The sequence below is a fragment of the Puntigrus tetrazona genome, chromosome 13 (assembly GCF_018831695.1).
Source record: "Puntigrus tetrazona isolate hp1 chromosome 13, ASM1883169v1, whole genome shotgun sequence".
NCBI lineage: Eukaryota > Metazoa > Chordata > Actinopteri > Cypriniformes > Cyprinidae > Puntigrus > Puntigrus tetrazona.
In genome coordinates this window covers 14005829-14030569 of record NC_056711.1, presented here as the reverse complement: position 1 = coordinate 14030569, position 24741 = coordinate 14005829, and the positions used below count along the sequence as shown (strand labels likewise).

General features: G+C 38.4%; 3 protein-coding genes across 3 annotated transcripts; 2 read left to right on the top strand and 1 right to left on the bottom strand.

The window, feature by feature from the left end:
- The first annotated feature begins 52 nt into the window (after positions 1–52).
- On the top strand, positions 53–13549 carry map3k9 (mitogen-activated protein kinase kinase kinase 9). The gene is made up of 11 exons (XM_043255943.1): positions 53–685; positions 2533–2946; positions 4378–4558; positions 5977–6125; positions 6651–6826; positions 7620–7860; positions 8082–8204; positions 8307–8430; positions 8525–8637; positions 9944–10672; positions 10914–13549. The coding sequence occupies exons 1-11, from the start codon at positions 319–321 to the stop codon at positions 11312–11314; spliced, it is 3018 nt and encodes a 1005-aa protein (XP_043111878.1). The 5' UTR covers positions 53–318; the 3' UTR covers positions 11315–13549.
- Positions 13550–14699: 1150 nt separating this feature from the next.
- On the bottom strand, positions 14700–18321 carry LOC122356869 (tetratricopeptide repeat protein 9A). The gene is made up of 3 exons (XM_043255945.1): positions 17301–18321; positions 16751–16933; positions 14700–15552 (listed from the first exon to the last, which is right to left on the bottom strand). Exons 1-3 carry the CDS (start codon positions 17743–17745, stop codon positions 15470–15472), a joined length of 711 nt encoding a protein of 236 aa, XP_043111880.1. The 5' UTR covers positions 17746–18321; the 3' UTR covers positions 14700–15469.
- Positions 18322–20984: 2663 nt separating this feature from the next.
- On the top strand, positions 20985–23832 carry med6 (mediator complex subunit 6). Its single transcript, XM_043255944.1, has 8 exons — positions 20985–21101; positions 21355–21514; positions 21698–21789; positions 22469–22551; positions 22636–22744; positions 22849–22964; positions 23057–23084; positions 23428–23832. Exons 1-8 carry the CDS (start codon positions 21002–21004, stop codon positions 23580–23582), a joined length of 843 nt encoding a protein of 280 aa, XP_043111879.1. The 5' UTR covers positions 20985–21001; the 3' UTR covers positions 23583–23832.
- Positions 23833–24741: the final 909 nt, after the last annotated feature.

Genomic DNA, 24741 nt, shown 5'->3' with positions numbered 1-24741 from the left:
CAGTCGGGAATTCGTTAACACGTTGAACCACTGGAATTATGAGCTGGGAGGGGGTGAGTGCCGCTGGCTCGGGAGCGGATGAGGGGTGCGTTACAATGTTGTAGCCAATTAAAGCTAAAAGTGCCTTATGTTCGGGTCCGAAAGATCATTTCACGAACAGGAGCGGTCTCTTATGAGACGGGCTGCGGGTCTGGAGCTCGTTGAGGCGAGAGGTTGCTCGGATTAATTGCTACTTATGCTGCGGCTTTGCTCCCGGTCTTGAGCTCTGCGGCAGGTGAGGAGCTGAACCGGGCCGGGCCGCCCTTATGGATCGGCAGCATGGATGCTTTCAGTTTCCCCTTTAACAGCAGCGGCGGCCCGGACAGCAAAGACGGCGATGAAGCCGCAGAGCCCCGGCCGGAGTTTGGCCCTGCGGCGGCGGCGACCCCGTCCGGAGCCGGTTACTGGACCGCCGTGTTCGATTACGAAGCTACCGCCGAGGATGAGCTCAGTCTGCGGAAGGGGGATCGGGTGGAGGTGTTATCCAAGGACTCGCTGGTGTCCGGGGATGAAGGGTGGTGGACAGGTATGATCGAAGACCGGGTCGGTATTTTCCCTAGTAACTACGTGAGCAGTAACGGCATCTCCGAGAAGATTCGGGACACGCCGGAAGACTATGGCGATTACTCGGTGCCTCAGTTACATTGTGAGTAATACATTTATCTGAAACACACACACACCCGCATTCACTGAGAAGATAGCATGCTTTACGTTTTGTGTTTATTTGTGTTTGCACACACTAATCAATAACCACATCAACACAGCTTTTGCTGCACATTCTCCACTGAGAGGAAAAAACCTAAACCAAAGCCAGTCTAGGATGGTTTACTGATCATCCAGCATGGCTAAACCGGAACTCAGTTAAAAAGCTGATTTCATTTTTAAAAGTCTAAACCCTTTAAATATATTCAAATTACCAGAATGGGAGACTAACTAAGCAACTTGAGGAAACAAGCTTAGATGTGGAAACTGGGGTTTCAGGCTGTTTCAAGATGGTTTTTAGCTGGTTGACCAGCACTGGTTTTACAAAAACCGCTGAAAGGTAGTCAGTGATGGTATACCGGTCCCAAAAGACAATCTTGAAGGAGTTCTTCACCTTCAAAAAAAAAATCTAAATTCTGTCATCATTTGCTCACCCTCATTCCGAATGACTTTTAGCACAAAGGAAAATCATGCATGGTTTTTAGGACCCCATTGACTTTCATCATAAGGACAGAAATATATTTTACATTAAGATTTGCTCCCATTTAGACACAAGCAGGCACTGATTTTGGGGTGAAGGGGCTAATTCCAATTCATCCCAGGGTGGTTTACATCTAGATTCATATTCCACACCAGACTCATTAAAACATTATATTGGTGCCATGGTTTTTTCCCTCATGATTTAAGGCAATTAGTGCCTTTGTTGATATCGGGTCCTTCATTTGTTTGTGTTGTGCCGTGTGTTTATACTGAGGAAAATATCTGCTATGTTTTGCAACTCTCGTGTTCTCTGTTATCTTGTGAGTGCCCTTGTGTTGTCAGTCGCATGTCATGTGTTGCTGGTGGTCGTATGCTTTTCCTGAATGGCTGCTGGCCTACTTTTTATCATGTGGTTCTTGCCAACTGCAATATTAATAAGAGACACAGTGGCCCAGACACACCGTCATCCCGACGGCCGGGGAGAGTCGATCACACGCACATCTTTGTTATACCGTGTCAGCCATCGTTTATAAAGCACATGTCTCACAGTATGAATCTGCAGATTAATGCCATTCTCTTTCTGCCTGAATCTATCAGGCATTTGAGCTTTTTTGTTCATATCAGATTCCTGTTTGTTTTTATATTCATCCTCTTTCTGATTCAGTCTCTCAAATAAACATGATGGGTCACATTATGTATTCCCAGATGGAAAAACATGCAAAATATTGGACTAATTAAAATTTTTGAAAGAAGTCTTCCATGTCCTCCAAAAGCAGCATTTACTGCATTTGATACTTCAGAAATCATTCTAATATGATTTTTTGCTGCTTATTATTATCAATGTTTAACAATTTTTTGCTGCTTAATGTGTTTGTGGAAATTGATACACTACCATAGGTATGTATATATATATATGTATATATATATATGTATCAACATGCTCCCAAAAATTTATTTTTTAGATAAATGCTATTCTATAAACTTATTTTTATCAAAGAAAAAATGCATTTGGTTTTCACATTAGGTGATAATATTAAAAACCATTATCAATAATTGTGCAACAATAATAATATATCACTAAAGCAACATATTTGAATAATTTCTGTAGGATCATGTGACACTGAAGACTGGATTAATAACTGCTGAAACTACCATCACAGAAATAAATGAGTGTTTATAATGTATAATATGGGAAACAGCTCAATATAATTGTTTTTTTATTATAAATGCAACTATTTTAATTTTGATCAACTAAAAGCATTAGATATTACAAAAACATTAAAAACGCCAAATTCTCTCTTTTTTCGTTAGTGCTTCAGATAGATTTCAGTGAGCTGGCGCTGGAGGAAATGATCGGTGTCGGAGGTTTTGGAAAAGTGTACCGTGCCATTTGGAAAGGGATGGAGGTGGCGGTGAAAGCCGCTCGGCGGGACCCCGACGAGGATGTGTCGCAGACGCTGGAGAGTGTCCGTCAGGAGGCCAAGCTCTTTGCCATGCTCACACACCCCAACATCATGGGCCTTCTGGGAGTGTGCCTGCAGGAGCCCAACCTCTGCCTGGTAATGGAGTATGCTCGCGGGGGGCCACTCAACCGGGCCCTGGCTGGGAAACGCATCCCTCCTCACACGCTGGTGGACTGGGCGGTACAGATTGCAAGAGCCATGCTATACCTGCACTGCCAGGCCATTGTACCTGTCATCCACAGAGACCTGAAGTCCAGCAACAGTAAGACAGCTGTCAACATTATTAGTCATTACGCTGAGGGTTTTTAAAAGTTTCATGCCAAATAATCTTTCGCTTTCGCTAGGGCCATAATGGCATATATTAATTCATGTAGAAAGGCACTTTTATACAGTCAGTGGAAAATAATAAGCATCATATAAGCAATTAAATTTATATTTTTACTGTAATTAGTTAGAAGAATAAAATCTGTGATCGTTGATATTTTTATATATTTTATGTTTTAAAAAAAGAGTATTTATTTTTGTGGTCATTTGACAGTGTACCTTTTTTTTCTACACTACATATTTCAGTTTCTTTTTGCCCAATATTAGAGTAATGTTAGATGTATAAAACCTTTAAAAAAATTTGGAATAAAGGAAAATTAAACTGTAATAATCTCAAATTCATTATTATTCAATAACATTTTGTTAACATATTTAATTGTTAGACATTCAGATATTTTATTTCTAAAGTTAACGTCTTAACCTTAAAAACATCTTACAAACATTTTTCTAAAAATCCCTGTTAATATATTTAATAAAATATTGTTAACTTTGACAAGTTAACTTAAAAAAAAAAATTCTAATTTTTTTTACTAATATCTTTATTAACTTTATTATATATTTAATGTCTAATGTTAACATAGTATCATTGACAACCTTGAACATTTTTTGCTAAATCATTTTTTCCTCTCATAGAACACCTTTTTGCAGCCCCAAATGAAAACCTTGAAACATGCAGCAATTTCACAGTCTGCTTTTTTGTCTGTACATGGTTGTTTGTGATAGTGGTTTGTATAGCATTGTGGATAGAAGGAGTGTGTGTTGGTGCGTGTTTTTGTAGCTGGAGGGCTTGGCTGGTGTATTGGCTCTCTGAGTGTGTAAGTGGTTTGTAATCCTGTGTTTGGCAGTTGACTTGTCTGATTGGATCCTCTAAACCCAAAGCGTATTACAGAGGATTTGCATTCACCTTCACTCCCTGCCATTTGATTGGCTACTCAAAAGATGTCCTGGCTTCTCATAGGCCACTCAGATATGATTAGCATAGGACCTTGCAAACATAGGACCTTTTCATTGGTTGTCTTGTGGAAAAACAAAGTCAGCTAATTTTAAACTTAGACAAAAACACATGGAATCTTACAGCCAAGCTGGGATGTATGTAAAGAAGCTTTTAAACTGTAAATCTAACAACCAACCATCACTGGATTTGATTCATGACCTTTTCCATTCATGCAATAATGTGTTCTAATGAGGTTTAGAGTTGGTGAAGTTGTTACAATGAAAGCTTTGGCCAATTCAGCACCACTGCTGTGGACAGTTCCTTTACAAACCTGCCTGTCAATCAAATGTCAAAGTTTTTTTTTTGCTGTAGTCGTAGTAACCTCTGCTCTATATGTACTTAATCATTATTACTGACATTATCTCCGCCCCTCAGTTCTGATTCTGGAACGCGTGGAGAATGACGATTTGAGCAACAAGACTCTGAAGGTGACAGATTTTGGTTTGGCTCGGGAGTGGCATCGAACCACGAAGATGAGCGCAGCAGGGACATACGCCTGGATGGCTCCTGAGGTCATCCGCTCCTCGACCTTCTCCAAGGGCAGTGATGTTTGGAGGTGGGCACCAAGAAATGTGTGTAAGTGTGTGTGTTTGTGACCATCCTACGCCAAAGGCAAGTCTACGTGGCAACCATCTTGGCAAGTCTTCAGCATCTTGTATTGTCCCTGTGTTTATATATATATATATATATATATATATATATATATATATATATATATATATATATATATATATAACAGTCTGTAGTCTGTGGTTACTGTAGTTACTGTAGTAAATTGCTTAATCTAAGACTAATAGAAGCGTTCTTATTATTAATTAAAACTATTAAAAATAATTATTTAGTTCAATAAAATGTGAATAATTGATGAACAATTAAGCTTAAAATGCCTTAAGTTTGAGCTAAAATCACTAAAATAAAAAATTTATTAAAAACTACAATTTAAGTAATAAAGAAATTAAGACACACACATAATTAGTTTATTACTTACAGTATGTAAGTACTACATACAGTAAGTCTGTAACTGAATTCATAAAAATAAAGCTAAAAATAGCTAAAAAAAAATAGCTACATTTATAAAAATTACCACGTTCAAAAATCTGCATACCCTTGAATCTATATACTGTGTCGTTTTCTAAATGATCCATGACTGTTTGTGACGGTTGTTCATGAGTCCCTTGTTGGTCCTGAGCTGTTTAACTTCTTTCTGTTCTTTATAAAAATCCTCCAGCTCCAGCACATTCTTTGGTTTTCCAGCATGAAGGTTTGAACCTTTCCATAGTACAGTTTTGTTGGCCAAACTATAGGTCACAGATGGCAGTGTCCAATGAAGCTTTTGGTTACCATGGTAACAAACAAATAGTGTCATTAGCCCAGTTTCTGGGGCTGGTCTGTTTGTTGTTTGGTGCTGTGCTGTGCTTAGCTATTAGTGTCTAAATTTTGCTTCTCACCACAAGTCCTGATTACAGAGTACAGAAGGGGCGGGATGGATAGTATAGAGATAAAAATAGAAAACGTCACAAATGTCAAAGCTCTGTGGATACTTTGTTCTCTCGTTTTTTTAACGAGGTGTGATGTGTTTTTGTCGTATGTGTGTATGGCTGCAGAATCATTTGATTGTACTTGCTTTGATTCACTGCTACTGTAACTAGAGCTTGAAATCTGCAATAATATTTATCATTTATAGTATTTTTAAAGATTTTCCTTCTTTTCTATTCTGTCAGAAAGGCAACATTTTTGCCCGGTTGGCCACTGAAGCATGTATTTTACATTTGAAAAAATATGACACTACAAAGAAACACTTTGAAATGCTAATACCGTGATTTTTTTTGTTTATCCTGGAACACAATAGCTGTCACACATTTCTGTTTTATAGGACTCTGCTAGTCCTTGCACAGAAAATGTTGGTGACAGCTTGTTATGTTACCAGTCATGTTTAAACTTCAAACTCTCTGTCTGTGTGTGTCTTCCTCTCAGTTATGGAGTTTTGCTGTGGGAGCTGCTGACGGGAGAGGTGCCATTTCGTGGCATTGATGGTCTGGCGGTAGCTTATGGTGTGGCCATGAACAAACTATCCCTGCCGATTCCCTCCACCTGTCCTGAACCCTTTGCCCGGCTGATGGAAGGCACGAATTTCATATACATCAGTATTACTTCAACTTAATAACATAAGAACTATTTGTAACTAAATTCTTGCCATCATTTGCTCTACATTTATCTCCTAAAAATTGCAAATAATAACATAAACATCAAAAACTGTGGTTGCCAGACGTTCATCAGTACTGTAACATTGTTTCTAGTATTTGATGCCTGTATATACTACAACTTCAAAATAAAATAGTGTATTTATACTAAGTGCCTTGTTGGCGGAGGCTATTTGCACTAACCGTCCCGTTTCTCCCTTTTCAAATTTAAAAATAAAATTCAAAAATAGTGATAAATCTGATTTGTGTTCATCGGAGTAAAGATTTTCATTTATATTGGAACTTTCTGTTTATTTGAATGAGTCTGAAGACAATATCTAGAAATGAAAATAGATTGACTAATCCAAAGGCTCATATTTCCACCGGCACTCTATCTCTGAGCACTCAGCTGCCATTTCTTTCAGCTGACTGTCTGTCTGTGATGTTTGTTTCTCTCACCTGCTGCAGACTGTTGGAATGTGGACCCTCATGCACGACCCCCCTTCACCAGTATACTAGACCAGCTGACAGCTATCGAGGAGTCAGGCTTCTTTGAAATGCCTGCAGAATCCTTTCAATCCCTGCAGGATGACTGGAAGCTGGAGGTTCAGGAGATGTTTGACCAGCTCAGAGCCAAAGAGAAGGTTTACATGCTTTCGAAAGATGTTTAAATGTGGACATATCATAGACATAAAGCTATAAAATGCATAAATACTACTGACTAATCCAAATCCAAACTTGATGCCTCAAAGCCGCAATATGTAAATAGATACTAATGAAAAATTAGGGTCAGAACTTTTTTTTTTAATAATTTTTTTTTTTGCTAGCTTAAGGCTGCATTTATTTGGTCACAAAAAGCAATAAAAATATCAAAATATATTTACAATTTAAAACAATAGTTGTCTGTTTTATTATATTTCAGAATGTAATTTATTCCTGTGCTGGTTACCAATTAAGTAGAAACGGCGATAAATGTAAGATTCTTTTAGATATAGAAATAAAAACATTTGAGAAAGAAATCTTTTGTAACAGTATAAATGTCTTTTCTTTCATATATATGATCCATCCTTAATTGATAAATTTATTCATTTCTTTCAAAGCAATTATTACTGAACTCAGACCTTTAAACAGTTTATATGCATTTGTCCTCAAAGTAATTCACACACATTTGCTAAGTAAAAGTGAAATAAACTCGAAAAATTCAATTTCAACACATTACTTATAAAATGTACCAGAACTTTGCAGTCGGGACATTTTATTCGCAGTCAAATCTCTGATAAACTCACAACTGTAGTGGTGCCAAAATCAGTATGATATAATGCTCATTAAACTCCTTAATGGATGTGTGCCAGACGAATTTAGCAGATTATACACACTACATAGAGCAGAATGATCTTGGAGAATGAGTTGGATCGATCAAGTTCTTTTTGGCTGCAGGAGTTGAGATCCTGGGAGGAGGAACTAAGTCGTGCAGCCATACAACAGAAATATCAGGAAGAGGCTTTGCGGCGGCGGGAGCAGGAACTGGCGGAGAGAGAAATTCACATTCTGGAGCGAGAGCTTAATGTCATCATTCACCAGCTGTACCAGGAGAAACCACGAGTTCAAAACCGCCATGGAAAGTTCCGGCGGAGTCGACTTAAACTGCGTGACGGGAACCGCATCAGCCTGCCGTCCGGTTAGTATTTCATAGCATTAAATGAATGCATCATACAAACAGCACTACTCATATGAAGCGAACAAGATTTAACCTTTCTTTTGATTTCATTAGATTCACATTTGGTAAAATAATAAAAAATTCTATCCTTTATCATTTTTGGTTGTCTGTGTTTTTCATAGTGCGTTGCGAATTGCCTATATTTGATATAATAATATATAATGTGAATGTTTGTGTTTCAGATTTCCAGCATAAGATTACAGTCCAAGCCTCTCCTTCTCTGGACAGAAGGCGGAGCCTAATGGGCAGTAACTCCACCCCTCCAAACAGCCCCCCTGTTTTGCCACGCCTCCGAGCGATCCAATGTAAGCGTGTTTATGCCTGTGATTGATTTTGTGTATACTATTGTAAATATTTGGTTCTGTATACGTTCGGGTTCCTAATGTAAATATTTTTCATGCTGACAGTGACTCCGGGGGTCGGATGTCAAGCCTGGGGTCGTAATGCTGCATTCCAGTATGATGAAGATGAGGAGAGGAAGACTTCACGCAAAAAAGGGAGAACGCAAAGGGAACACAGCGCTGATGAGAGGTGTGCGTATATGTGTGCTTCTAAACAAGCCATAAACATTCACCAAATGTTTATATAATTTGAAACGTCCATGTGCATGTGTTTTTTTGCTTAGTTTGAAGACTCCTAAAGAGGGCAGTCGGCAGCGTTCCTGCAGCGCTCCAAACCTGCGACGTTCCCCCAGACACAGTCCCGCTGTTCCCGGCGTGTGCAGCCTGGCAGAGACTGGTAACACTCACATTACGCTTGATGTTTGGCTTCTTCATTGACAATTCTGAAGGTTTTCCGTTTGGAGTCTACCCATACTGCAGCCTTGTTGCATTCACAATAATACTAAAGCACTGAATTTGTAAGTTGACATGGAGTGGACATTTACCGGATCAGTTTTCTGATATTGTCTTGTTGATGTGAAAGATTCATCCATAAATGTGTTAAATTTTAATGTGAGCTTGTAAATTTTAAATCAAAGCAGAGGTTCAGAATCGATTCAAAATAAAGGTTTCTGTTTACATGCTGTATGTATGTGTACTCTGTATATTTATTATGTATATATAAATACACATACATATATGTATTTATTTTCAGTATGTTTGTATGTATTGTATGTATTTGTGTGGGAATATAAACATTTTCTGTATAAATATTACATTTTTGTCCTTTATATATACATGTATGTGTGTGTATTTATGTAAACGTAATAAATACATATACACAGTGCACACATATTATGTAAACGTGAACTTATATTTTGAATCGATTAATCAGGTTGAATCCCTTTACAGCTTTAATCAAAAAGCAGGTGATTTCTGGTCACAGATTTCTCTTTAGTGATATCTGCTGGACATCTCCAGTCATTTATTCTACTGTAACTCTGCCTCTTTTTGACAATCGCCACATTGAACATTTCAGTAATTGTCATAAACACAACATGTGGGCTTATTTCCAGAAAAAAAGATTTATTAACTATAATGATGCCTTCATTTATTTTTAGAATATTCTTTAAAAATATTGGGAAGACGTTTTGTGATGCTGTATGGCAGAAGTTAAAATCTGTAAATAAATATATTCTAAATAATGTAAACAAATTCTATCTATCAAAGAGTAAAAAGCATATAATTAGCCAGAATTCATCATTGTAAAACGTGAGTTGGAATAGTGATATTTTTCTGTTGTGTGACTTTAATTACTTTTTTATTGCAATTCACTAAATTCCTCTTCCAGTAATTACAGTTAAAAAAATTTCCAACTCTATTTGTAAGATTGAAATGTGTGATGCTGACATTATGTTGGCATCATTGCATCATGCCCTTGACATATTTTCATTATTTTGACATTTCTGTCATCTCACTAGCAACAGACCAACTAGATGTCAGATATTTTTTTTTTTACATTATAATATTAGCAACAGAGGAGAATTAAAAAAAGCATAAATCAAAAACTTCATCCTGTAACTGTCTAAGATGTGAAGTCTGGATATGGCGCAACTTTGTGAAATCTTTCTCCCCCCCCCACCCGTCTCTTTCTCTCTCTGTAGAAAATGAAGACTGCTGCTTCCCGTCGGAGTCAGCTGACTCCCCTGGCCAATCATACCTCTGCATCCCTTTCCACAGGGATGGATCTGCTATGGACAGTTACGGCATGGAGTGCGGGACGACTGGAATGACTTCTGACGTTTCCCCCAGTTATACGCGGCGGAGCCCCAGTGGAAGCCGTAGATCTGAACTGGTGTTGCTGGGCTGCGGGGCGGCTCTGGCTGCTGTGGGTTTAGGTCAAAATCTATTGGACCTGGTGCGTGTGGAAGAGAGTGTACGTCCGCGATGGGAAGGGCTGTTTCACCGTAGCGGGGGTCCAAGTCGCGGCGCCAGCCCACCCACACGCAAACTCTTCAAACGGGAAAGCCCCCGTCGCCCTCCCCCTCTGCCCACGTCCCTCACGCTCCTGTCTCTTTCATCTGTGTCTGATTGTAACTCAACCAGATCTCTTCTTCGCTCTGACAGTGAAGAGCTGCTCGTGATACGCCCACCTACGCCCCATGCTCCACCCCCTGGACAGACCCCGCCTCCTCTGAACCCACTTGTCAACACTCACCTGGAGAGTTTTAAACGGCACCCTCGACAGTCTTTGACGCCCACACATGTGCCCTCTGCACCCAGTGCCGCCTGCAGGCTTCATCGCACACCTTCAGATGGTGCAATAAAGATGGGCTGCCCGCCCGCCCATAACAACCACAATCACGCCCCTACCACGCCGTCCAAAACAACAGGTGAGATACTCGTGCAAACCTCTGCATGACAGGACAGTAGGTTTATGTTTTCGTCCGGATTTATTTATTAAAAAACAGTGTAATACTGTCCTGATATAAAGAAAAAGCCTCTATTACATAATGCCATTCTTAAAAAGAAAACACTGTTTGGAAGTTTGGCGTTTGGAAGTTTCAGAAACTGATTCAGTTCATAGTTTTAATTTGGTTTTAAATTGTGTCTCTTGTGATGCTATATGTGCAGTGACTCCATGGACATTAAGTGAAGACCCCTCAGAGGTGCCTCGTCTTCCTGATCCTAATCTTGTTTTCCCACCTACGCCACGTCGGCGCTTTCAGCCTGAGCGTCCCAAAACTCTGGACTTCCTGGCTAGACCTCGCCCCTGTCCACGAGCACGCTGTGGATCCCAGTGGGGCGAATCTCCTGCCCACACATCCAGCACTGAAACCCCATCCACTGTGGAGTTTGGAGGAGGTGTGGCTGTGTTGCCCACTCCAATGGAACCACCAACCCCCTGTTCCCCTTGGGTAAATGACAGCCTTTTGGACCAACAGGATGAAGGTCAATACAGGGACGGGACACGGCCTCTCTCGTCAGATCCCAGAGACTCACCTTACAGAGTGCGACCAGGGTTTTGCTCCTGATTTCACCTTCATAAATTTAGACCCACTTGGTTTCAGATGTAGCACTTAGACTATCAAGTCAATGCAAGGGGAGTTCTGGATACCCTGGAGAAAAAAAACCTGCTGAAATCAGAGTAAGATGGTTAGCTTATCTTAGAAACGTAAGGTTTAAGATGGTCTTAGCTGGTTTAAGCCTGGTCAAGATAGCTTGGTGGTCAGGGTTAGTGCTCGAAACCCCTCTTAAACCAGCCATCAGACTTAACTTAACTAGAAGACCAACTAAGACCAGCAAACAAACTTGGTCTGGTTTGATTTTTTTTTCAGTATATGTATTCACAACTGATTTTAGCGATAAGGATTAATTACCCAATATAAACCAAAGGTGCTTGGTTTGTGCATAATACACATGCAGTTATGGTTTGAACTATGTCCAATTCAATATTACAGATTTTCAACACATACACTCCCCATTTTCTTCTTCTGTATTTTGCCTTGTTTCCCAGTACAAATATATAAACATTCTTAAATCAAGATACATTTTTTGAGAATCTAAGTGACTGAATGAAACGTCCTGTTTTCTTTAAAAAAAAATCTAAAATCTAAATTAAGTGACTTCATGCTTAAAGGAAGAAGAAAAATTTAAAGCAACTGCAAGTAGTTTGGAGCCCCGTGCAGTTAGGTGAGTGGAGTTCACTCATAAATACAACACAATTTTCTATAATTTAGCTTGATTTAAGGATGTTTAGCTTATTTATACTGTAAAACTATAATATTGAGGAAGAGTATCGTTTATTGCAGTGTGGGATCTAACAGTGCATTTTGATAAGCTCCTCTTCAGTAAACTCTACTATTTACCACCAGGCATTATAAGCTATTGAATAAAAATGCAATCCAGATGCTTCTTTAAAGGCCGGACTGATTTCTGAGTGCTTTAGAAAAGTACAGGGTCTGCAGGGGCTGGGATCTTGAAAGACATTTATCAGGACACTTTTTTTAATTTGCAAACTTCTTTTTTTATTCATATGGAGTGTATTATCTGAGCTGTACTGCTGCGCTGTATTGACTTCCTCTCTGTATGTCCTGTACACACGTCTGCATGTTTATAGTAGATTTAGCTCTCTGAACTTAGCACTGAATTTGCTGGGGAACATTAGAAGGTTTATTTCTGCTACTCATTTCAGAGATTTCAGGTTTTATTTTTCTTACATAATTCAGATTGTACATCTTTAGAAGTGCTTTTTCCGGTCTCTTGAATGTATAGTTCTGTCATACCTTTCATATTTAGACACATTCGAGATCACTGATTGTTCTGTGGTTTTCACTGTAGCATGCAGCACATAGTCTTTCACAAATAATATGCCTAATTAGTGACCTCTTCACAATCCACTATCCGTTATGAAACATTTGGAAATGTCTTAAAAGAGGAAAGTTAGAATTTATTGGCTCTACATTTTCAGCTATGTAACATTCAGGTACATTATTGCAGTCTTCCGTTGTCTGTGCATGTGCAGTATGTGTGGTGCGATTGTGTGTGTGTGTGTGTGTGTGTGTGTGTGTGTATGCATGCAATTCAGTGTAACTGATAGATTCCAAGGTGTATGTGCATTGAATTTTGTTGGAGTGCATATTGAATTTGTTTTGCAATTTTAGTGCAATATTTGTTAATATAAGTTTACACATATTTATTTATTTAAATTATTTTTATATTTTTCACATTTTTGTTAAGATAAAACTGATGAAGCGAAACATTTCTGTCTACATTTATGAACATGTTCAGACATTTGTCATTCTTTTGCACGTTTACAGCGGTGTTGTCTTCCTGTCTCAGTCCAATCTTTCATCTCTACACTGTCGAAGAGGCCCTCTAGAGACAAAACAACATTTAGAGCCAAAACACAAGTGCTTGTGTCCGTCTGCCCCTTTTTTGTCACATGAAGCAAGATTTTGAACATCATTTTTAATGCACATGGCAAAATGAACTTGCAGTAGGCAGAGACTTGAAATCTGGCAAAAATATTTGGTTGAGGATTTAAAAACTCTCATTTCATTCCATCTGTATGTGGAGCAGGGGTGTTTTTTATGGCTTAAAGGAATGCGTAGCCATCATCAGGAGCATCTGCTATCATTTATCAGCACAATCACTGTTGTCCTGAAGAGCAGGTGTTTTGGGTTCAGAAGCTGCTGCTATGAAACTTGTACTTGCACCCGAGCACATTAGACTTGTGTAAGAGCTCAATTAAAGCCCTGAAATGCTGAGATGTGGTGTTTTGTGAATGACTGGTATAGGATAAGATGATTTTCACATATTATGAAGTAAATGAGACTAGACTGCCATTTTCCAAATGCATTTTCGATTTCATCTCTATTAATATAAACATTTGCACATTTTTTTCCAAGCACTGTTCAATTGTGAGATTTTGCTTCCACAACATTTCTTGTACCAAACTAGTAGAAAGCAAACATCCAGAATACACGTAAGTGTTAATTTTATTACATCTATTGCATCTGTAGAGTTCAGTTTTGTATTTTAAAAGATTGTTTTTTCAAAATGTTTTTTTTTGTTCCTGCGCCGAACCAGCAAACTCTACTATAGCACTTATGTAGAATAGACTTTTCCCTTTTATTCCTATCCATATTCTGAAGGTTTTTACAAAGGGCTTTAATTATATATAACAATTCATTTGATTTATGTAACATTTTTTTCTTAAAAATATGTTGAATTTATCTTCTGGAAGTGGCCAATATTTGCGGCAATTATTTGATTATTTAAATTGGAATTGTATGCAAATATATGCAATACATTTTTATTAGATAATGCAGCATTTGCATATTTAAGCATAACCTTTCAAAAAAGTTCTAATACAAAACAGTTGTCTTCACGTACTGTGATTAGCCACTTGATAAAATTGACCCATCTTATTTACCATTTTTATTTAAATATCAGTTTATTTAACTATTATTTATATTTAAATATTCTAATTATACATATGAAATTTATTAAACATGAGATTATTTGTAGTAATACAACCTCATTGGTCCGCATTACTGCAAATGTAAGAAATACTGAACATTTGCTCAGCAATTTCATGAAATTTTTATCTTCTGTTACACACAGAGCATGTCTAGGACAGCATCCCCATCTGTCTCCAAGAAAGATTTCTATGCAACTTCACCATAGCAACCAGAATGGAGCACAGAATTGGACTGCTTTGTGTACCTGCTGTTTAGCTGCGAGTAAAACCCATAATAAGCAGTTGAGTACAGTGGAAATGTAGAGAGATAAAATCCTTTCTGAGTCGAAATTAAAACATTATCATCAAAGTCACATCTTCATTCCTCACCATCAGTAAGAATCAAAGATAAAATCAACCCAGCATGGACAAAAACACACACACACACACACTCCTACATATTACAATACCACAGTTTATTTTACTCCCACATGCTTTTGTATGCGTGTCAGACTGTGCTTGATTCACATGCTTACACTCGTGTCCACCGAGTGTGTGTGTGTGTATGTGTGTGAGTGTACACTTAAGCCCACTCTGTGCGTGTGAGATCTTTCAAACTGCGATTTGAATGTGGGTGTTAAGTGAAGAGTAGGTTGTATATGACTGGCATCGTTTTCACTGGTAGTGACACTTAACTGCACTTCAAATGAAGGAGCTTCGTGTGCTTCAAGCAAAACTGATTCAGAATCTCTAATAAAAGACATCTTTGTCATGATCTGGAAACAATACGCGAACGAAAAAGCTGCAGGAATATGTAAACTATGTTTCACCAGCCACAAAATGATCTGAGGGTGTTCTGTGGAGCACAACTTCAGAACACAACCCACTTCGAGAGACCTGTCTGTTAGTTTGTAGCTAAAATACAACCGAGGAATTAAAGCAAACATTTTGACAGCACTAGCGTACTTCAAAAAGCATAATAAATGCCATTAACTTCTCTGGTGGTCTCCATCCCTGGTCTCCACAGTGTACTGCAGGGCACAGCACACCTGATTCAGCTCTTCAGTCTTAGCCAGAGACTGTTTCTGACAGGACTGAGACAGGTGTGTTGACCCGCACTGGAATAAAGTCTTCCGTGAAATGCCGAACCTCGTCCACAGAGAGTGCGATGAGGGAAGTGTGGGGTGTCCGCGGTGGAAAGCTGTTCGAGCGGGAGCTGCTGTTTTTACGGAACTTCTGATTTCTCTCTCTGGGCATTTCGTCGAATCTTCATTTCCGTGAGCTGGATGTAGCGGATGACGTTCGTGTCTATTCCACATGCATAGACAAAGAGGAAACAGCTGTTTTAACTGAGAAAACGAAGGCAGGAAGTGTAGTGAAGTGTAGTGTGATTATTTATTACTGTCAGCACAATCGTTGTTGTCCTAAAGAGCAGGAGTTTTGGGTTCAGAAGCTACTTAATTGTACTCGCACCTGAACATTTAAGAGCTTAAATGAAGCCCTGAAATGTTGAGATAATGTTGAGATAATGTTTTCGGTATGCGATTTACATATAATAATTTATATTTCGTTAATGCTGTCAAATCCAAAATAAAAGTTTTTGTCTACATATTTTATGTATGTGTACTGTGTATATGTATTATCCATATAATAAATACACATTCAGTATATATATATATATATATATATATATATATATATATATATATATATATATATATATATATATATATATATATATATTAGTATATAAGTTAATTATATATAAATATATGTAATATATGAACAGCATATTTTCTTATATATATATATATATATATATATATATATATATATATATATGTGTGTGTGTGTGTGTATTTATATATTTATATACACATACATTATGTAGACAAAAACGTCTATCTTGGATGTGATTAATTATTTGACAGCAGTAATTATCATATTGGCAAGTGAATCAGACTAGACTGGCATTTTCAAAAAAAATTTCACTTGTTGTTCTTTAAAGATTTGACCTTTGAAATGAATATGACCTCATTGCTCCACATTATTGCAAATGTAACATTATTACTTTTTACTTACTCTGCATTTTAATGAGATTAAAACTGAATTTTTAATGGTTTTACACAGATTTGTGATTAAATCAGTAACACATCGTTGCATTTGGTATTTGTCAAACTTTCTGAACCAAGGATCTCTTTCGATCGACCTCTTTTAATCAACTGTGTCTCCTCACTCCTGATCGACTTTGCAACTCTCAATAATATATCATACTTATAATCAATAAAATATTGCAAAGCAGTGGCTCATTACAGAGCTCGGTTATCTTCCAAAGTGAATATTTATAAAGGAAACTACATGAATAGGAAATACATTATGGAACCAAGGCCACTGGAAAAGTGAGCATTTGTTGTTGCACTCTCATGGCTTTCTGTGGTAGATCCGTGAGAGATTTCCGGAGGTCCACAAACCCTAGTGTAGTGTATGAGAATTTGATCTGACTGACCTGTGGGCTGCTGTTTGTGTGACTCCTTCAGGTAGTGCAGGGCTTTGTTGAAGTCTCCCAGATGATAATATGCCACACCAGAGCGATACAAGGCTTTAAAATTCTCACCTTCCTTTCTCAAAACCTTCAGACAGTACTCTTTCACTCGTTCATAATTCACTAGCTCCATCTGCAACAGACATGCTACATGCAAACACAGGCAAAACTAATGGCACCAGTGCAACATTGATGATTCACTGTTTATGATACTAGTCGTGTTTTCTGCAGTTAAATAATCACATGTAGGTATAAGACCTGTAATCTAGACAAACCATGACGTCATTCTGCATGCAAAAATTATATATATATATATATTTCAATCACATATGACTCTATTTCAGGGCATATTCAGGATTTGAGGAACATGTTTGCCACTAAACACAGCACTAATTTTAATATTATGCTCTGCTTGCCTTGCATTCAGTCTTAACAGGTGGAATCAATAGAAAACAGACCCAAGTGCACTGAAAATCCTCTGGTTAAAGAGGTGAAACATGATGTGCTCTCCCACCTGCCAGGCTGTTGTAGCACTCCAGCTCCGCGTTCTCCACCGCGCCTTTCTGCTCGTCTGTCAGGCTGGACTTGCTGATGCTGGTCAGGACTGTGGAGGGGGACTTGCTGGTGTCAGGGTCCCCCAGCACGCGACACAGACCCTTCATTTCCAGCAGCGCGCGGTGGTACTTGCCGATGGCCTCGCGGTATTTTTTATCCTTGTAGCACTGCGTGCCCTGCGTCTTGAAGTCCAGGGCTCGTTTGACCAAGTCCGCCGGCTCGTTTTGGGTTTTCACCATCATGGTACCGCTCTGATGGGGCGCGTACTGCGGGTAGCGCGAGTCTCCGCGGCTCCGTCCACCGGGAGTCTGCGTGACGGCGGAGTTCGCGTTGCCGCTCATGACGCTCATCGTGCCGTTTCCCTTTCGTATCATTCCTTCAAACCTGCCCTGCTCCACGCTCATGCCACGGATTCGATAATTCCCCGAAACTCGCGTTTCCGAGGTTCCTCCGTTGCCTCTTTGCGCTTTTACATGCCCCTGTGACGAGCACGTCTTCACTGTTCTGTTTTAAAGATGGATTCCCGGATGATTCACACCGACAATACTGTGATTTTTTTTCTCTTTTTCGCCGCTCTCTCTCTCTCTCTCTCTCTCTCTCTCTCTCTCTCTCTCTCTCTCTCTCTCTCTCTCTGTCTGTCTCTCTCTCTCTCTGTGTATTTTTCAGCAGTCTAGCAAAACGGTCACGGATCAGCACGTCCTGCTCTCACCAAACGACTCAAAAGGGAGAGAGCGAGCGTGCGCGTGAAGCCAGAGCGAGCGCTGCCCTTAAGAAATGCGGTCATCACGGATGGAGCGCGATAACCGGTCTGTCAGCCCCCCTGCGAGAGCTCTCGTTTCCATTGAAATCCAGCTGAGCGCAACTCGGCCGTTAACAAATGCATTTCACTTGCTCAAACGATGATTTCGTGTGACGCGATTTCTGCCCCCTTAACACAGAACAGAAAGCCAGATGCTGTTGGACACCGAAAAGAGCTCTTTGCAGTTTACTTTGATCTTCCCTTGATTCAGACGAACCGTTCCTCTCTCTTTCATTATGCTCACAACAAAGTTATTGTCAACCTACATTTATTTAATTAAGTAATGGTGGGTATCTGCGTAATGGAATGAATCACTTTGGGAAACGTCATGTTTGTCCCACAGGTGTGTGTGTGTGTGTGTGTGTGTGTGTGTGGCTGGTACGCTTGTTGTGTCTGGGTGTGTCGTGATTGCGGTAAATCGTGCTGGGTGGGGAGTTCTGCTTTGCTCAATCAGTTATTTTTATTCACTCAAACACATGTGCATGTCATATGGCACATAAACTAATAGAGTTCGATCTGCCCGAGAAAAAAAACACGTGCCTGCTTTCTTTCTTTCCTTCTTTCTTGTCCAATATTTTTAATCTACCTTCTGACGTTTTTCTTTTCCTTTTTTTCCACAATTACGCCTATTATAATTGCTAATAATACTCTTCTTTTGATAAATGTTCTAAAACCTTTTTGATCATCACGAATAAATGTATTATGATCCTAAAATAGTTTTTGGCAAAAAAAAATTTACCATAGCAATAAAGCACAGTTGGTCCTGTCCTGGCAAAGCTGACTGTAAAATGCTATATTTGTACATAGATGGTCATGGAGTCAATGTCGATCATTATTATTTGGAAATTGTGTTTAGGCACAGATATAATTATTTTTTCCAAACTGAGATACTGTTGTTAAAGTCAGGTCTCAGGTATACTATAATTTGTGCTCTTTCTTAGATGGGGTTTGTAATGGGAACATTACAGTTGACTTGCTTGTTACAGCTTGTTGAGGGAACTATATTTACATATTTTGTAGGTTAAATGCATAGTTCACCCAAAATGAAACTTTTTGTAATTAATTACTCACCCTCATGTCACTGTAAACCCGTGAGACTTCCATTGAAGGCAACGGAAGATAATTTTGACAGGTAAAGGCATCATTAAGACATCAGTGGTTCAACCATAATTTTACAAAAGCAGCGAGAATAATTTTGTGTGCAAAGAAAACAAAAAAAAGACAAAATGTCTTCCTCCATTATCAAGAGTACCTTTTCATGTAAACCGTGTGATGCTGCTGATGTAAAACTCATATGTGCTATGCCTTGTTTACATGCAAAGGAATATATGTGCATGCTTCGTGATACTCTCTATAATGGTGCCCTTTTGTGACACAAAAGGAGAAGAATTCTTGAATAAAGTTTTTTTGTTTTTGTGAGCACAAAACATACTCTCGCTGCATCATAAAATATTTTTTTTAAAAAACCAGTTGGACCAGTGATGTCACATGTACTATATTATGTCACTTTTGTGTTTTCAGTTCCACTGCTGTCCGTTTAAGGTCAGAGATCCATTCGATTTCATCAAAAATATGTTAATTTAAGTTCCAAAGTTGAACGAGGTCTTACTGACAGAATTTAAATGTTTGGGTAAACTAACCCTTTTAGGATTAGTGGAATTTGAGCTTGACTGGCGTTGGGGTTGTAGAGTATGACTGTGGCTCATGCAGATGTGGAATGTAATAGACCTTTTCTGGATATTTATGGGTATAATCCTGTTTTTGCTCTGCAGGCATTATGTGGTGTTTTCCGCTGCACTGCACTTATAGGATATTCTTGCAGAATTCTGCCTGCAGGGAGTCTGCTGGGTATTTGTCCCATCTGATGAATTCTTCTGTAGCGATGATGTTCCAACCAATGTAGTTTTAATTAGGTCCAGAGGCATCTTTCCTAATTCTTGCTTTTATCGTCACGTTGGCTATAACCTATATTATTAAAAATATCATTATTTTCGTTTTAGCTCCTTTATAAACTAATTTGTTTTTACATTTTTGTGTGTGTATGACTGAACACTTGTACAAAGTGAACACTTGTACATAGCAACATAGCAAGGCTGATCTAGTGAGATACTGAAGGCTACTTACATGCATAAATGTAGCCTTTATTTTAAAACTGTGAGAATTAGACTATTTAATGCATGCATATATATATATATATATATATATATATATATATATATATATATATATATATATATATATATATATATATATATATATATATATATATATATTAAATAAACGGTTCTGTGATGTATAATGTAATGGTCCGCACAATGCAGATAATAAAAAGCTTTTTGTTTCAATAATTCATTAGCAAACTATGTTTTACCAGAAAATCAAACAAGTACTGATTGAAAGAAAATCCAATGTTACTCAGTATAGAAATTTCATAAGGAGCAGCGAGGATTTTCAACACTGAATTTTAACCATGCATGAAATGAAAGAGAAGCATTTTAATTTAGAATTTTGAATTGGGTTTTTTTTTTTGGCCATTTTTTTAAATGTTTAATTAATTCATGTATTTTTTATTGCTAAAAAAACATATACAACAATACAAAATGCAACAGTATTGACACTTGAAAGACAAGATTTTTATATTTTGACTTTGACACAGTCTCAAACGGTAAAGCTGTCTTTGTGGTCTTTCTAAAGGGTTTCTTTTGACTTCTACATGAAGTAGCCGAATTAAAAAGGTTTGTGTCATAGAGCGTAAAAGTAAAGCCTCCTTTCTTATTTTATCAACTAGAGAGATGGGTTTGATAATTGGAAGATGAAAGTCAGTTCCACACTCCGGAGCAGAAGGTGGCGGTAATGCACCTATGAACGTGATTGGGTTGGAGAAGAAAAAGAGGAGCGTCGGCAGTTATTGCGTCATCAGCCTGCGACAGAGTGCGAAGATGGCGTCGGTGGATTTAAGAGGTATCGTTAGTTTGTTGATTTAGTGAACAAAAGTTTGATAGCTTTTTTTCCTGGGAAAATCCATTCGCCATCACGTTCTATTAGAAATATGAAACAGGTTAACAGAAAGACAAATATAACCACTTTTCATTAGCATTGTCGCTATGGTTTGTTGTTGGAGGCGCGCAGTGTTAATTGCAATTTATACGACATAATTTATTTGTTTATTTTTCCATATATTCTCATTGCAATATGATGTTGTGTTTTGTGTCAGATAATTTGCTGGGCATCTCGTGGGTAGACAGTGGCTGGGTGCCCATCCTGAACCCCAGCAATGTACTGGAGTATTTCTCCGAGAGGAGCAACCCCTTTTATGATCGCACCTGCAACAACGAGGTGGTCAAAATGCAGAGATTAACCCTGGATCACCTCAAGTAAGCACTGCTCTGTGCCATTAAAACGGTCACTCGTACAGCTTATGTGCACTCTTCGTCATGTCGGTTATATCTTTTTATACGCGTACACGGATGTGTTTATTTTACTGTCACTACTGATTGGTTTTATTCCTAATCAAATAAAATAGGTATAGCTGAGATGTTTGTGTCTTCTGTGTGTAGTCAGATGGTGGGTGTGGAATATATTTTGCTTCACGCTCAGGAGCCGATTCTGTACATCATCAGAAAACAGCAGAGACAGTCACCGACACAAGGTGAGTTTCTGCATTGCAGTTCAGATTTCTGCTTTCTGTGTTGCGGTGTTGGTGCAAATCAATGAATATAAAACATATTATTCAGAGGGTGTAGTGTCTGTGTGTGTGTATGTCTGTGTGTGTGTATGTCTGTGTGTGTGTATGTCTGTGTGTGTGTATGTCTGTGTGTGTGTGTGTCTGTGTGTGTGTGTGTCTGTGTGTGTGTGTGTCTGTGTGTGTGTGTGTGTCTGTGTGTGTGTGTGTGTGTGTGTGTGTGTGTGTGTGTCTGTGTGTGTGTGTGTGTGTATGTCTGTGTGTGTGTGTGTCTGTGTGTGTGTGTGTCTGTGTGTGTGTGTGTCTGTGTGTGTGTGTGTTTGCTTGAAAACTAAGTGTCTGAACATTTAATAGATTACTTGCTTCATTAATCACTAACGCAACAAGTTTCAATCTGTGTGACTAGTGCTCATTATTACTTCTTTTTCCGCTTTGTTCTGCAGTCATTTATATTGAGAGAGAATTGCAAGAGAATTTTAGATTTTTATTTTTTTTTTGTATTCTGAAAGACCAATTTCTTTTTATTACAAAAAATGGGGTAATTTTTGCAGACTTTACATTTAACATGCTGATCTAAATGTTTTTGCAGAACAAAAGAGCATTCAAATATTTTGATATGCTCTGTTTTCCTTGCTGTTCTTTTCAGTGATCCCTCTTGCTGACTACTATATCATAGCTGGAGTGGTTTACCAAGCGCCTGACCTGGGATCAGTCATTAGTTCCAGAGTGGTGCGTTTATAATCCTAGAATAATAATAACTCTAACTCTTTATTTGTCTAAACGTTAAAATTTGTTTGTTTTGGTGTGTCCTAGCTCTCAGCGGTTCATGGGATTCAGTCTGCGTTTGATGAGGCGATGTCTTTCTGCAGGTACCATCCATCCAAAGGGTACTGGTGGCACTTTAAAGACCAGGAGGAAAGAGGTGAGAACAAACACACACACACACACCGAGCTGCAGGAAGCACAAGAAATACAACTGTATCTTTCAGAAGTTCTAAACTACTTTGTTATGTATGTTATCTATAGAAAGGGTAAAGCCTAAATCCAAACGGAAAGAGGAGCCGAGTTCTTTGTTCCAAAGGCAGAGAGTTGACACACTGCTACTAGACCTGCGCAATAAATTTCCCCCAACTTTCTATCAGGTATTGCTAATACAAATATTTCTTACTGGTTATTTGCTTATTTTGTTTTCATTAAAGTGTATTATTAAGTTAATTTTTAATGTCTGTTTCAGACCAAACCAGGAGAGAAACCTTTGCCAGGTAAGCAAATATTTAACTCATCTTATCACATGCTACAGATGAAATATCGTCAGATTTACTGTAGATAGTATGGATTATACACAATGGGCAATGCATTTGTGTACATACATGTCTCTCTATGTCATACATGCATTTAAAAATATGTGAGTGTAATTAGATCTATAATTCACATATTTAAAAAAGCAGCATAATATAGTATTGTTTACTATATTGATTTAAATGCAGACTGACTATGCATTGAAAAGTGTAACAGATTAAATGCTTTCATCAATAATACAGATGAGAAGAAAAGCTATGTAGATATTAGAAGTATCCTGAATAAATTCACACTCTCTGTTCATAGTGGAGGTAAAGAAAGAGCCAGAAGTGCCGGTTGAGACGGTGAAGCCTCCAGAAGAGCGAGAGACGAAACCTCCAGCCCCTCCTGGCCCTCCTCGGCCAGCTCCACAAACTACACCCAACAAACCACCTCCTGAGAAACGTGCACGTCTGCAGTGACACGCATGCCGGTCAGCCACAAACAGCTTTAATGCTGCGGGACATTTTTCTGCACCAGCTAACCAAGGGTGGACTGTTACGGTTATTGTATATAAATCCAGTTTCTTCATAATTTAAGTTTTTGTAATAAGGGAACTGAAATGTGTTTGTATTTCATCCTAATGTCATTTTCCGTATTTCAGTGTTGCAGAGTTGTAGTATTATGCCATTCTATCACTCGCTTTAAAAATACACTGTTTTTCAAAACTTGTATCGTGTCTTTGTGATTTAAAAATGTTGTTTTGTAAGTGATTCGATAACTGCATAATGATTAACGTAGATTGGATTGTGGTCTTTAAATGTGACCTTGCAATTGCTATCAATACACTGTATGGGGTAGATTTTTTTAGATTTTTTTGATTTTTTTTTTTGATAGATTTTTCATTCATGCCAAACATTCCAGGTGTAAAGTACAGATAGTGTTCCATGAACATATTTTGTACAGCCATAAATGCATCAAAACGTACATTTTTTTTAAATTGTAAAATAAATTGCTACAAACTTCATTTGGACAACATTAAAGGCATTTTTCACAAAATATTTTTTGATCACACCAGCTTTTCAAATAGTTGTATTTTGGCCAAATATTCTCCTAGTGTGGTCAAGGGTCAAAAATAGGGATGATATGCAGTGCTCATCGCCCTCTTGTGTTCAGATGATTTGACGCATCTTCGCCTCGTGAACAGCGCTGTTTAAAGTGCTCTGAAACAATCATAGCCAGCAGACATGTTCTGATGAGATTTCAGCCTTATTCATATAACCGTGACAATTAGCTCGACCCAAATACTGCCAGTCATGGCCTAATTTATTCCACCTGGATGCGCACCGTAACCGTGCGTACAGTAAAATACATAACGGTACGATAGCTTCCAATCTTTTATAATATTTCCACGATATTTTTTCGTGTACCTGCAATCTGACTAAGAGGATCTCGAGAGGGATTTGTTTTACCTAATAAATAAGTAGTGTATTTAGGTAAACAGGTTGCAAAAAAAAAAAAAAAAAAAAAATCACAGTATCGCCCCAGATGTTTTTGTTCGTCGATACTCGCGTTCGCCGCGCGGTGACGCTACAGAATAACGCGCATCTGTAGCACGCGCAGCGCCACTCTCTGCGCGAG

Bases quoted from the DNA above. Each gene is read 5' to 3' on its own strand.
- map3k9 (XM_043255943.1), top strand. From the start codon at position 319: ATGGATGCTTTCAGTTTCCCCTTTAACAGCAGCGGCGGCCCGGACAGC. The intron at 8,431-8,524 runs GTGTGCGTATAT...TTTTTTGCTTAG, and splicing joins GAACACAGCGCTGATGAGAG to TTTGAAGACTCCTAAAGAGG. The intron at 8,638-9,943 runs GTAACACTCACA...CTCTCTCTGTAG, and splicing joins GTGCAGCCTGGCAGAGACTG to AAAATGAAGACTGCTGCTTC.
- LOC122356869 (XM_043255945.1), bottom strand. From the start codon at position 17,745: ATGAGCGTGGAGCAGGGCAGGTTTGAAGGAATGATACGAAAGGGAAAC. The intron at 16,934-17,300 runs GTGGGAGAGCAC...GTTTGCATGTAG, and splicing joins GTGCTACAACAGCCTGGCAG to CATGTCTGTTGCAGATGGAG. The intron at 15,553-16,750 runs GTCAGTCAGATC...CATGTGGAATAG, and splicing joins ACACAAACAGCAGCCCACAG to ACACGAACGTCATCCGCTAC.
- med6 (XM_043255944.1), top strand. From the start codon at position 21,002: ATGAACGTGATTGGGTTGGAGAAGAAAAAGAGGAGCGTCGGCAGTTAT. The intron at 21,102-21,354 runs GTATCGTTAGTT...GTTTTGTGTCAG, and splicing joins GGCGTCGGTGGATTTAAGAG to ATAATTTGCTGGGCATCTCG. The intron at 23,085-23,427 runs GTAAGCAAATAT...CTCTGTTCATAG, and splicing joins AGGAGAGAAACCTTTGCCAG to TGGAGGTAAAGAAAGAGCCA.